Genomic DNA, 14746 nt, shown 5'->3' with positions numbered 1-14746 from the left:
TCAGAAATTAATCGCAACTAATATTTGTCATCGGTTCAGCAACATTACCAGGCCAAACATGATGGATTTGGGCACAACATGCATGATAAGTCATGGGCGCCTACTGCACATTGGGCACCCAAAAACAAATGTATTCCCCACAAAGTAAAAAAAGAAGGTGGGGGAATGCAGTAAAAGATCATATTCAATACAGTTGCTTTAATTAAACTGAATGCATTGAAGATATTAAACCGAGATCAGATAACTAAACGGTTATAAATGAATACTTCAGTACAGGGTGGCCAATCCATTACCTCACCTCTGCATGTATTTTTACATTGTTAAGGCCATAGGTCCTACGGCTATCCAGAAAGAGCCAAATCAAAACATATAAGATCTACTAACTGGTTAATCTGCTAATGTGTTTCAGATGGAAGAAAACAAATAGAACACAATGAACTATGTGGACGATTCAGACCTTGGATGTGCAAAAATCACTATGAAGCGATTTCTGCACTTCTGCACATGCACTGGTACGCACATGTGCAAGGTCCTAAACTGCAATCTCTTCAGAACACGTTTTAAGACCTGGAGGGGAGTGGGAACAGGACGTCGACACAACGTTGATGCTCCGTTTTAAGAACGCGGTCAGGACCGTTTGTGGGGCTGACCGCAGGGGCAGCGTGACGTCGCATGCAGCCCTTAACATGGCGGGTAGCCGTCTGCCTTCACAGATAGGCTGCGCAGGCAGAGAGCTAATCAAAACACTCAAAAAGGATCGCCTTCCATGCGATGGTCTCAAACGTCTGCCAGGGAGGGATGGATCCGGCATGAGGGGCAGACTTGCCCTGTGCTGGGCATCCCCCTGCAGGTCAAAGAAATCGATTGTAGTCTGAATTAGGCCCTATAGCAGTAATTTACTGCCTGTGACTAACAGTTACTAAAGGTGAATACACACTAGGCGATAATAACAAACAACGTTGCTCATTTCGCCCGTCCTGAGCAACGTTGTTTACTATACTGTCTAGTGTGTATGCCGCCGCCGAGTGATGCGCGGCTCCGCGGGTCGTTAACAACCCTGGTTGTCGGCCGTGCATGCAGCTCAATTTGGACTGTTGTCCAAAAACCGCATGCACGGCCGTGACATCACCGAACGATACCGTTGTCATATCGCTCAGTGTGTACGCACTGCCGCCGACCGCCCCGGCAGGGAAGTGAACACACTAGGTGACGTCGCTCAGAGCACATCGCCTAGTGTTTACCCACCTTTAGGCATTTAACATTATCAGATTTCAAAGTTCATACATTTCTGAATTGCCTTTGAAAAATAGGATTTTAATACCTACCGATAAATCCTTTTCTCATAGTCCATAAGGGATATTGGGGGAAACTAGTACGATGGGATATAGACGGGGTCTAAAGGAGTCAGTGCACTTTAAATTTTCTAACTGAGTGTGCTAGCTCCTCCCCACTATGCCCCCTCCCACAGGCAGTTATAGGTAAAACAGTGCCCGAAGGAGAAAGGACATATACGAGAGAAGGAATATGAGAACAAAGGGTGGTGAGATTTATACACCAGCACACCACAACCATAAAACAACCAGCAACGGCTGGTAACAGCTGAACAGGTAACTAGAGAACAAGAACATGCAGAAAAGTACACGCACTGAGGAGGGCGCCCAATGGGCCTAATTCGGAGTTGATCGCAGCAGCAATTTTGTTAGCAGTTGGGCAAAACAATGCACTGCAGGGGAGGCAGATATAACATGTGCAGAGAGTTAGATTTGGGTGGGGTGTATTCAAACTGAAATCTAAATTGCAGTGTAAAAATAAAGCAGCCAGTATTTACCCTGCACAGAAACAAAATAACCCACCCAAATCTAAACTCTCTCTGCAAATGTTATATCTGCCCCCCCTGCAGTGCACATGGTTTTGCCCAATTGCTAACAAACTTGCTGCTGCGATCAACTCAGAATTACCCCCAATATCCCTTATGGACTATGAGAAAAGGATTTACCGGTAGGTATTAAAATCCTATTTTCTCTAGCATCCATAAGGGATATTGGGGACACATTAGTACGATGGGGATGTCCCAAAGCTTCCAGAACGGGTTGGAGACTTTTGCAGTACCACCTGCCCAAACTGGGTATCCTCTTTGGCCAGGGTATCAAACTTATAGAACATCACAAAGGCGTTCTTCCCCGACCAGGTAGCAGCTCGGCATAGTTGCAAGGCCGAGACTCCACGGGTAGCCACCCAGGAAGAGCCCACAGATCTTGTAGAGTGGGCCTTTAGAGACTTAGGAACAGGTAAGGCTGCCAACACATACGCCTGTTGGATAGAAAGCCTAATCCAACGAGCAATGGACTGCTTTGAAGCAAGTCAACCCTTCTTCTGCGCATCATAGAGCACGAACAAGGAATCTGTCTTTCTGACCCGAGCTGTATGCTTGACATATCTTCAAGGCCCTATGGAAACGGGGCCTGGACTGCACACCCTAGCTTATTATAATGGGATGTGCTACCTTGCTGGGACTAAGTACTGTAATACTACAACATAGGAACAAAGGGTGCAGGTGCACCATACACCATTAAAATTATTATAACCATAATATAATATTTGAGGTTCTTGGCATATATTGGCCAGTATATGAGCCTGCCCACCTGCTTCACGGTGACCTCATCGGACAGGTCCCTAACACTATAGGGGTTCACCTCCGGGACGCAGAGCACCCCCAGACCACCCCAGCCAAACCACCCCAGGGCATCACACAGAAAAAAGGATAGAAGTGAAAGATCAGTGTTAAGCAAATGAAAGAGGCTGCTGAATGTAAAAGAAAAGAAGAGGACAGCAGTAAAGTGTTAGAATGTGAAGTTTAGCTGAGCAGTGTTAGAAGTGTAAAAAATATGTGAAAAAAGCTACATAAATATAAAACAAACACAATGTGATATAAGTGTTAAAAGTAAATGTAAGGTGGTGATGCCCCAAGGTGGCCCAGCCAGTGCAATATAGGGAGCTCCACGCCCCAAAAGCACACCTCCAAACTGACTTTGTATATAATTAAAAGGATCATACCTATGTTTTTTGTGCAGTCAGAATGTGCTGGTTCCCTGTTTAAAAGCCTGAGAGGCAGTGGGTGGGGTGCTAATCCAGAGATATCTTCAAGGCCCGCACAGCATCCAATGCCTCCGGAGAAGCAGAAGTGTCAGAACTAGAAGGAATCACAATAGGTTGATTCAGATGAAACGCGGAGACAACATTCGGCAGGAATTGCTGTCTAGTCCGGAGCTCCGCTCTGTCCACGTAAAAGACCAAGTAGGGACTTTTACAGGATAAGGCCCCCAATTCTAAAACATGTCGAGCAGAAGCCAGGGCCAGTAACATCACTGTCTTCCACGTAAGGTACTTATCTACTACCATCATCAGAGGTTCAAACCAAGAGGACTGTAGACATTTCAACACTTAAATCCAAATCCCAGGGTGCCGTAGGGGGCACAGAGGGAGGTTGTATGTGGAGTACCCCTTGCAAGAAGGTCTGAACTTCTGGCAGCACTGCCAATTTCTTCTGAAAGAAAATTGTGAGAGCTGAAATCTGGACCTTAATGGAACCCAGACGTAAGCCCTTATCCACACCAGCCTGCAGGAAACGTCTCAAGAGAAACTCTGCAAGCGGAAACATGCGTTCCTCGCACCAAGAGACATATCTCCTCCAGATACGATGATAGTGTTTTGACGGCACAGGTTTCCTGGCCTGAACCATGGTTGCAATAACCTTTTTGGAAAGGCCCTTGTGAGCTAGGATGTTCCGCTCAACCTCCATGCCGTCAAACAAAGTCGTCGCAAGTCTGGGTAAACGAACGGTCCTCGTTGAAGATCGCTTCTTAGTGGTAGAGGCCAAGGGACTTCGACAGACATGTCCAGAAAATATACCAAAAGTACCATACCTAGACACACTGATTACAGATTCACTTTAGCACTCTTGGGAGCAATGGGATCGGAGGAAACAGGTAGACCAGCCAGTACGGCCAATACGACGCTAGTGCATCCACTGCCCTCACCTGAGGGTCCCTCGTACGTGAGGAATATCAGGGAAGTTTCTTGTTGCGACGAGAAGCGATCATGTCTATTTGTGGGCAATCCCACCGGTCGATGATCTGCTGGAACACCAGATGGTGGAGTCCCCACTCCCCCAGGTAGAGATTGTGATGACTCAGGAAGTCCACCTCCCAGTTGTCCACACCCGGAATGAAGATTGCTGGCATGGATCTTGCGTTTCTTTCCACCCAGAGGAGTATCTTTGACACCTCTCGCATGCAGGCTCTGCTTTTGGTCCCTCCTTGTCGATTGATATATGCCACCGCCGTGGCGTTGTCCGACTGTACCTGGATCGCGTGATCTTTGAGCAGAGAAGACGCTTGAAGCAGAGCACTGTAGATCGCCTGAAGTTCCAGAATGTTGATTGGAAGGAGGCTTTCGTGGGATGACCACTTGCCCTGGAACTGCACCCCTTGGGTGACAGCTCCCTATCCTCGCATCAGTCATGAGGAGGGTCCAATTCTGAATTACCAATCTCCTGCCCTCCAGGAGATTGGAGGACTGAAGCCACCACAGGAGGGAAATCCTGGCCTGAGGTGACAGCCGAATCATCCGGTGCAACTGGAGATATGATCCGGACCACTTGCTCAGGAGATCCCATTGAAATGTTCTGGCATGTAACCTCCCATATTGGATCGCCTCGTATGAGGCGACCATCCTCACCAACAATCTGATGCAAATATGGATGGAAAGTTGAGCAGGTCGGAGCACCATGCGGACCATCTCCTGAAGTGTTCTCGCCTTGTCCTCTGGTAGAAACACCTTCTGTGCCACAATATCTAGCAACATCCGCAGGAACAGGAGCCTCTGAGTTGAATCCAGGTGGGACTTCTGTAAGTTGAGGATCCACCCATGGTCGGACAGAAGACAAATGGTGCGGTCGATATGGAGCAACAAAAGTTCCCTGGATCTTGCCTTTATCAGGAGATCATTTAGATAAGGCACCACATTGATCCCTTGGATCCAAAGTTGAAGCATCATCTCCGCCATCACCTTCGTGAATACCCTCGGTGCTGTTGACAGGCTGAAGGGTAGTGCCTGGAATTGGAAACGATTGTCCAGCAGGGCAAACCGTTGGTACGCCTGATGAGGAGACTGAATCGGAATACGGAGATAGACGTCCTTGATATCCAAGGAGGCCATAAATTCCTGGTCTTCCAAACCCGCAATTACTGCACGTGGGGATTCCATCTTGAACACCTTTAAATAAGGATTTATGGCTTTCAGATTCAGAATGGGTCTGACCGAACCGTCTGGCTTTGGCACCACAAACAGGTTTGAGTAAAACCCTTTGCCGCGTTGCAGTAGAGGTACTGGAACAATGACGTAGGATTGGACCAATTTTTGGATAGCCTGTTGTAACGTAACTTGCATATCCTCCAAAGCTGGTAAGCTTTATTTGAAAAGTCGTTGGGGGGAGGGGGAACTACCGTCAAACTCCAGGAGGACTCCCAGACGCAGCTGAAGTGACGGGGTGGGTTGGCACAGTCATGCTGAGGCTTTAGTGGAAGCAGAACTAGTGGACTGTTCCAGAGGACTGGCACTTGCAGGTTTTCTGGACTTACCTCTGGTACCTCTAGACGCATTGGAGGCACCTCTAACCTTTGATCGAAATGTGCAAGACCGAAAGGACTAGAGAGACGGTCTAGAATAGGAACGCCTTGCCAGTGGGACCCCAGAGGGGAGAAACGTGGATTTCCCGGCAGTAACCGTGGAAATCCAGGCATCCAGCTCAACCCCAAAAAGCCATTCCCCAGAAAAGGGGAGGGATTTCACATTACGTTTGGATTCTGCGTCCGCATTCCACTGACATAACCACAAGGCCCTGTGCGCTGACACCGCCATAGCCGACGTCTGAGCATTGATGTTCCGCACCTCCTTGAAGAAATCACAGAGGACACAAGTAGTGTCCTGAATGTGTTTCAGGAGGGTAACCATGGTAACTAAGAGCATATCCCCCAAGAGGCCCCCCTGAATTTGTATGGCCTAAGAATGAATGGCATGGGTCATCCAGCAACCCGCAATGACTGGTCTTTGTGAAAGGCCGGCTGCAGTGTATATAGATTTTAGTGTAGTCTCCATCTTCCTATCCCCAGGATCCTTCATGGTAAAGGAGCCTGGGGCAGGCAGCACCGCCTTTTTAGACAGGTGCGAGACAGACATCCACCCCAGGGGGTTCCTTCCAAAATTTTCTACCTTGAGGAGCAAATGGGAAAATGCGCAAAAACTTTTTGGACACTTGGAATTTTTTGTCTGGATTTACCAGGCCTGTTTGAATAAGTCATCTAACTCTGGAGATTCAGGGAAAGTGACATTGGGCTTGTTTTGTACAAAGAAAAACGACTGCTGTGATGCAGCGTCCTCTAGAGGGAGCTGTAACACATCCCTTATAGCCAAAATGAGGGGTTCAATACCCCGAGTAGAATCGGGATCAGCACTAACGGGGTCCGGGTCTCCCCATTATCCTGGATATCATCATCTGTATCAGAAAGCAGAGCAGGTAAACCACGCTTCCGGGGACCTGCATGACAGAGGGGGTCTGTGTATCAGCTCTAGCAGCTAAATCTGCAATTTGTTGCAGTAGCTGAGTTTTCTGAACATTAGCAGTGAGCTGGGTTCACATATCTGACATCATAGTTTTAAGAGACCCTAACCAGTGGGGCTCTGTACCCTCTCCCCCAGCTTCTTCACTAATTTGTGAAGATAGACTACATTGCTCTCAGGAAACAGTCATTAGACAATGGAGAGAATCTGGTGTGACAGATACTGCACAGCTTGTGCTTACCCGTATTTCACAGTAAGTACAAACACATACACAGACCGTTATAATGCAAGCTTGCTTTGCCTACTGTATGCGAGAGGAGACACACAGAGGGGGAGAAATACCAGCACACCTGGAGCTGCACAGCCCCAGTGAGACTGTCAGCTCTGTAATCACTAGGACACTAATAAATGCAGTCCTAAATAGGCTCAGAACAGTGTACAACAGCGGCTCTCCCCGTTTAGCTACACCCTGTACCAGTTTCCAGCGTGTCTGAGACAGGAAGCGCTGAGTGTGTGCTGCTGATGGCTTCTGTAAGCAGAGGAAGGCACCAAAACACTGCTGGTCCCGCTCTGAGGAAGCTCCTCCCCTGCAATGGCGCCAGAGCTATACACAATATTTATACTGGCAAAGTCTCCCCTAAGCTTAAAACCTCACACAAGTACTTGGTCAAGCATTTTTGTGCCTGTGTAGTCACGGGGGATCCTAGCGGGACCCCCCCAGGGAGGGTCCCGTACATCGCGCCCTTGATCAGCCACACTTTGAACCTGGGACCCTCCTAGCGGGGCCCCCGGTGTGTACTCACCACCGATGTCACCTTCAGGCAGCGTTAGGAGAGTGCGGTATGCTGCGACAGCCAAGGATCAATGACCCGCTGAACAAACTGCCCCTCAGGACGGTGGCCCTGCAGCGGAGGAGCGGCTCTGCACCTCACAAGGCCGGTGACCGTTTCCCCCCTAGCTCCCACGGCGCAGGTATGCTGTTGCCCAGACAGCATACCTAAACAAGATTTAAATGAAATTGAAGAAACCTCTCTGGAACTCAGATGTGCATCCTCTCCTGAGGGCACTTTTTTCTAAACTGCCTGTAGGAGGAGGCATAGAGGGGAGAAGCCAGCACACCCAGTTGAAGAAATTTAAAGTGCACTGGCTCCTTTGGACCCCATCGTACTAGTTTCCCCCAATATCCCTTATGGATGCCACAGAAATAGCTATTTACAACCTTCTGCCCCACAACAAAGTTCATTCTTGCTCCTATAGGGGCTTATCCACAACAAGGAGCAAAGTTTAAAAGAAAACAAAACAAAAAAGGGAGCAAAATGTGCACCTTGCCAAAACCAAGTTATGCTTATGGAAGGGGTATAGACTAATACCGTGATGGTTAACCTTGACACTCCAGCTGTTGTTGAACTACACATCCCAGCATGCCCTGCTACAGTTTTGCTATTTGGCCATGCTAAAACCTGGGATGTGAAGTTCAACAACAGCTGGAGTGTCAATATTAGCCATATCTGGACTAATACAAATCTTCATTTCAGTGTAATAAAGCTGCCCAGTATTTGTGGGCTACATGCAAAAGCAGCCAGTATTTACCCTGCATGCAAAAACAAATTAATACATTTAACCCCTAGCACTGCAAAATTAATCGTCATGGAGCAGGTGCTCCTTTTTTGCCGGGTGCTAACTCTTCACACTGCCAATGCCAGATCCCACCAGGGAATTGGAAACGGGTCCTTCCCGGGTGGAATAAGGCATTGGACACTGCTGCTGGCTTCCCTGACCCAGCAATATGCCGGGTGGGTTGCCATAGCAGCAGGGGGGCGGAGCCGGCAGCGGCACTGGGAGATGAGATCATCTCCGCGCCGCCTCTCCCTGCTGTAGTGAACGGGTCCCATCGACCCGGGAGCTCGTTTACGCTGCCATTGACCCTGTATTCAACACGGTTATAACACTGCTTCATTGCGCTTTCACACCGCACAATGACCCGTGTCGACCCAGCAATATGCCGGGTCGATACCGGGTTATTTGTGCGGTGTGAAAGGGATATAAGCCATACAATTCCTGAGGCCAAGATCAGTGCACAACTGCTTGGAGTGGCAACCAACAATGTTTAAACATCAACATGCCACTGTGCTGCATTTTTGCAGCTCATGTAGAAGTGTGGCCACATGTCTGGTGTGAAAGTCTGTGCAGTCCCAGTGCAACAGGTAACTTTTACCTGTGCTGAACACATTTTCACATCATTAATGACTTATGCAATACAGCAGGTAGGTAGCCAGCATGACCCTTTATCTCCATGCAAATAAGTGCAGTTCATTTGATGGCCTAAATAATAGGGGCAGCTAATCAGCATTTTTTGCATGTTCTACACATACTTATACATATTACTTCCACACATATACAGTTGGTGAGTTTGGGAAAGGTTGCACATGTGCGCAAAGGGGTCTATCCAATTAGCTGCGATGATCTTGTGGGTGCAAGTCATTGCAGCAGCACTTTACAGCAGCCCGAACACGCACATAAGTGCTTGCCACCCCATAGGACTGAGCAATTTTCCGCGCGTTTGGGCTGAAACCTCTGCGCGAGATCAAGTGCCATTGCCGCACTGGAACATTGCACCTAATTGGATTGACACCTAATAACGAAGACCCCGGGGAACAGGAAGATCATTGCTGCCAACATTATGATTTTTGGGATCCTTTTGATACATCACGGCTCCTATAGAAGTGTAAATATCCTGCTGTAGAGGGCACAAAGCCTATTCATTCATGCCTGCTGCTTATCCCTAGAATCAGTGTGGGGCGTTACAATGAGGGGATGGTGAACATTTATAAGCGGTCAATATAACGATGTCAGGAACTGTATACAACTGCATGATTAGCCAGCAGCCATGGGTATATAGGGAAACACCACATACACATCTATATGATAGACACAGCTGTCTGATCATGTGTCTGCACGCTACTTCTGGGGATTGAGAGAGAGAGAGAGAGATCAGCAGGGACGCTGCATATGGCCGCTGACAGCTCATGGCAGGGGGAGGAGGCGCCATGGCGGGACAGAGGGGCCCCTCACCGACATCTCCTGCGTCCAGAAAGTTCTTTGGAGGGTTCTCTATGAGCTTCTTCAGCACGAGCGGAAAGGAGTTGCCCAGCAGCGACGCGGGGACAACCGGTTCAATGGAGGCCTCGCCAGAGGGAAGTGGCGCAGACATCGCGGACACAGTGGACCCAAGTAATTGCGATAGGAGAAGGAAGGGTGGTGCATCCGCCGTCACCGACACTTCTGCATTATTCATGATTCGCACTAGCGCCCTAACCGGCTAAACACCGCCTCCTCCGACGTAAATGATCCCGATGACCTCTAGGAGTACGCCACCTATAGGCTGACCGAGCTCTGACGTACAGCGTGGGCGTGGCTTGTAGTCCCTTCCAGCAATGCCGATTCGGGAACCCGAGCGACGTACTTTACTATTAATTGGATGCGCCGAAAATGTAGCTCATTGGCTGTCTACTTTCCACATATTTGCATACTGCTCAGTTATTAGGCAGTGTCGCTCGTTTTACGGTACGCTGGCCACACCCCTTTCACCGTGACGTCTCACCTACCCAAGTCACGTTTCTGTGTAAAAGGTGGTCACGTTTGTAAAAGCTCCGCCTTTCTAGCGCGCCACCAATGCGGCGTTCGATGTAGAGGGGTGTATTGCTTCTCAGGGTCCTTGTTGGCTAACAACCAAGTGATGTCCAGCCCCTTGTTTACCACTCGGGGCTGTCACAGGGCTATAGCACGTGCCCCTCCAGGAGAATGTCATGTGACTGGCTGCCCATGTGCTTATAGTCTGACAGAGGCATAAAAGCATGGCTGCTATAGCCAATACTCACCATTGTTTTCTGTACGTGACTGCTGGTTATACAGAGCTGTCTCCGTTTAATCAAAGGTGGCAAAAAACAAGCATACAGGGCTTCTTTGCATTATTAGATGAAAGACATACAGTGATCGCGCTGAGCCCCCCAAAAAGTGGGTCCCAGGGCATACTTGCCTACCTGACCCTCTCCATGAGGGAGAAAATGCTCTGTTCCTGGACTTTCCTGGTAATGTATGATTGCCATCACCTGTGGTGATCTAGTTAATGGATAAGAAAGGTGTTTCACCACAGGTGATGGCAATCATACATTACCAGGAAAGTCCAGGAGCAGAGCATTTTCTCTAACGTCCTAGTGGATGCTGGGAACTCCGTAAGGACCATGGGGAATAGCGGGCTCCGAAGGAGGCTGGGCACTCTAGAAAGATTTATGACTACCTGGTGTGCACTGGCTCCTCCCACTATGACCCTCCTCCAAGCCTCAGTTAGATCTTGTGCCCGGCCGAGGTTGGATGCACACTAGGGGCTCTCCTGAGCCCTTAGAAAGAAAGTATAGATTTAGGTTTTTTATTTTCAGTGAGACCTGCTGGCAACAGGCTCACTGCAGCGAGGGACTAAGGGGAGAAGAAGCGAACTCGCCTGCTTGCAGCCGGATTGGGCTTCTTAGGCTACTGGACACCTTTAGCTCCAGAGGGATCGACCGCAGGCCCAGTCCTTGGTGTTCGGTCCCGGAGCCGCGCCGCCGTCCCCCTTACAGAGCCAGAAGCAAGAAGAGGTCCGGAAAAACGGCGGCAGAAGACATCAGTCTTCACCAAGGTAGCGCACAGCACTGCAGCTGTGCGCCATTGCTCCTCATGCACACCACACACTCCGGTCACTGATGGGTGCAGGGCGCTGGGGGGGGGCGCCCTGAGCAGCAATATAAACACCTTGGCTGGCAAAAATACATCACATATAACCCCCAGGGCTATATGGATGTATATTAACCCCTGCCAGATTCCATAAAAATGCGGGAGAAAAGTCAGCGAAAAAGGGGCGGAGCCTATCTCCTCAGCACACTGGCGCCATTTTTCCCTCACAGCTCCGTTGGAGGGAAGCTCCCTGGCTCTCCCCTGCAGTCTACACTACAGAACAGGGTTAAAACAGAGAGGGGGGGCACTAAATTTAGGCGCAGTATAAATTATATAAAAGCAGCTATAGGGGACATAACTCAGTTAGTCCCTGCATTATATAGCGCTCTGGTGTGTGCTGGCATACTCTCACTCTGTCCCCCCAAAGGGCTTTTGTGGGTCCTGTCCTCATTGGAGCATTCCTTGTGTGTGTGCGGTGTGTCGGTACGGCTGTGTCGACATGTTTGATGAGGAGACTTATGTGGAGGCGGAGCAGTTGCCGATAAATGAGATGTCGCCCCTGTGGGCCGACACCAGAGTGGATGGATAGGTGGAAGGTATTAACTCCTTACATAAAAGGCTGGATGACGTAACAGCTATGGGACAGCCGGCTTCTCAGCCCGCGCCTGCCCAGACGTCTCAAAGGCCATCAACGCTCCCTCAGATGGCAGACACAGATGTCGACACGGAGTCTGACTCCAGTGTCGACGAGGTTGAGACATATACACAATCCACTAGGAACATCCGTTACATGATCCCGGCAATATAAAATGTGTTACACATTTCTGACATTAACCCAAGTACCACTAAAAACAAAGGGTTTTATGTGTGGGGAGAAAAAGCAGGCAGTGTTTTGTTCCCCCATCAAATGAGTGAATGAAGTGTGAAAAAGCGTGGGTTTCCCCGATAAGAAACTGGTAATTTCTAACAAGTTACTGATGGCGTACCCTTTCCCGCCAGAGGATAAGTTACGCTGGGAGATATTCCCTAGGGTGGATAAGGCGCTCACACGTTTGTCAAGGTGGCACTGCCGTCTTAGGATACGGCCACTTTGAAGGTACCTGCTGATAAATAGCAGGAAGCTATCCTGAAGTCTGTAATTACACACTCAGGTACTAGACTGAGACCTGCAGACTGCTGCAGCGTGGTCTGTACCCCTTTCAAACAGGGATACTATTTTGCGAACATAAGACGTCGTCTAATATATGAGGGATGCACAGAGGAAAATTTTGCCGGCTGGCATCCTGAATTATTGCAATGTCCATTCTGTCAGGAGGGTATTGGAGACCCGACACTGGACAGGTGATGCTGACTTTAAAAGGCACATAGAGCCTTATAAGGGTGAGGAATTGGTTGGGGATGGTCTCTGGGACCTCGTATCCACAGCAACAGCTGGGATGAAAATATTTTACCTCAGGTTTCCTCACAGCCTAAGAAACGCACTGTATTATCAGGTACAGTCCTTTCGGCTTCAAAAAAGCAGGCGGGTCAAACGAGGGAAGAGGGAAAATGCTGCACCAGCAGCCAGTCCCCAGAATCAAAATTCTTCCCCTGCTTCCTCTGAGTCCACCGCATGACGCGGGGGCTCCACAGGCGTAGCCAGGTACGGTGGAGGGCCGCCTCAAAAATTTCAGCGATCAGTGGGCTCGCTCACAGGTGGATCCCTGGATCCTTCAAGTAGTATCTCAGGGGTACAAGCTGGAAGTCGAGGCGTCTCCCCCCCGCCGTTTACTCAAATCTGCCTTGCCGACAACTCCCTCAGGCAGGGAGGCTGTGCTAGAGGCAATTCACAAGCTGTATTCCCAGCAGGTGATAGTCAAGGTGCCCCTACTTCAACAAGGACGGGGTTACTATTCCACACTGTTTGTGGTACCGAAACCAGCCGGTTCGGTGAGACCCATTTTAAAATGGAAATCCTTGAACACTTACATAACAAAGTTCAAGATGGAATCGCTCAGGGCGGTTATTGCAAGCCTGGACGAGGGGGATTACATGGTATCCCTGGACATCAAGGATGCTTACCTGCATGTCCCTATTTACCTTCCTCACCAGGAGTACCTCAGATTGTGGTACAGGATTGCCATTACCAATTCCAGACACTACCGTTTGGACTGTCCACGGCACCGAGGGTGTTTACCAAGGTAATGGCAGAAATGATGATACTCCTTCAAAAAAAAGGGAGTTTTTATTTATCCCATACTTGGATGATCTCCTTATAAAGGCAAGGTCCAGGGAGCAGTTACTGGTCGGAGTAGCACTATCTCAGGAGGTGCTACAACAGCATGGCTGGATTCTGAACATTCCAAAGTCACAGCTGGTTCCTTCCACTCGCTTACTGTTCCTGGGGATGATTTTGGACACAGAACAGAAAAAAGTGTTTCTCCCGCAGGAGAAAGCCAAGGAGCTGTCATCTCTAGTCAGAGACCTCCTAAAACCAAAAAGGGTATCGGTGCATCGTTGCACACGAGTCCTGGGAAAAATGGTGGCTTCATACGAAGCAATTCCATTCGGCAGGTTCCATGCGAGGACCTTCCCGTGAGACCTCTTAGATAAGTGGTCGGGATCGCATCTTCAAATGCATCAAATGATAACCCTGTCTTCAAGGACCAGGGTGTCTCTACTGTGGTGGATGCAGGGTGCTCATCTTCTAGAGGGCCGCAGTTTCGGCATACAGGACTGGGTCCTGGTGACCACGGATGCCAGCCTTCAAGGCTGGGGAGCAGTCACACAGGGAAGAAACTTCCAGGGCCTATGGTCAAGTCAGGAGACTTCCCTACATATAAATTCTGGAACTGAGGGCCATTTACAATGCCCTAAGTCAGGCAAGACCCCTGCTGCAAAACCAGCCTGTACTGATACAGTTAGACAACATCACGGCAGTCGCCCATGTGACCCGACAGGGCGGCACAAGAAGCAGGATGGCAATGGCAGAAGCCACAAGGATTCTCCGATGGGCGGAAAATCACGTACTAGCACTGTCAGCAGTGTTCATTCCGGGAGTGGACAACTGGGAAGCAGACTTCCTCAGCAGACACGACCTACACCCGGGAGAGTGGGGACTTCATCCAGAAGTCTTCCTGCTGTTGGTAAACCGTTGGGAAAGGCCACAGGTGGACATGATGGCGTCCCGCCTCAACAAAAAGCTAAAGAGATATTGCGCCAGGTCAAGGGACCCTCAGGCGATAGCTGTGGACGCTCTAGTGACACCGTGGGTGTACCAGTCGGTTTATGTGTTCCCTACTCTGCCTCTCATACCAAAGGTACTGAGAATAATAAGATGGCGAGGAGTAAGAACGATACTCGTGGTTCCGGATTGGCCAAGAAGGGCTTGGTACCCGGAACTTCAGGAAATGATATCAGAGGACCCATGGCCTCTGCC

General features: G+C 49.3%; 1 protein-coding gene across 4 annotated transcripts in view; it reads right to left on the bottom strand.

Annotated features, from left to right (window-relative positions):
* TEF (TEF transcription factor, PAR bZIP family member) overlaps window positions 1–14746 on the bottom strand; it is a 114932-nt gene that overhangs the window by 43555 nt on the left and 56631 nt on the right. The window contains exon 1 of one of the 4 annotated variants that reach the window (XM_063940736.1): window positions 9691–10015. The exons of 2 other annotated variants lie outside the window; for them this stretch is intronic. In XM_063940736.1, the coding sequence (XP_063796806.1) occupies window positions 9691–9913 (223 nt within the window). In that variant the 5' untranslated portion in view covers window positions 9914–10015. Of the gene's footprint in view, window positions 1–9690; window positions 10016–14746 lie in introns of those variants that run through there. One more of the 4 variants, XM_063940735.1, reaches the window with a different exon arrangement.

Source organism: Pseudophryne corroboree, chromosome 9, assembly GCF_028390025.1.
Source record: "Pseudophryne corroboree isolate aPseCor3 chromosome 9, aPseCor3.hap2, whole genome shotgun sequence".
NCBI classification, from domain to species: domain Eukaryota; kingdom Metazoa; phylum Chordata; class Amphibia; order Anura; family Myobatrachidae; genus Pseudophryne; species Pseudophryne corroboree.
The sequence above is the reverse complement of the archived record's forward strand: the minus strand, read 5'-3'. Positions and strand labels throughout refer to the sequence as shown.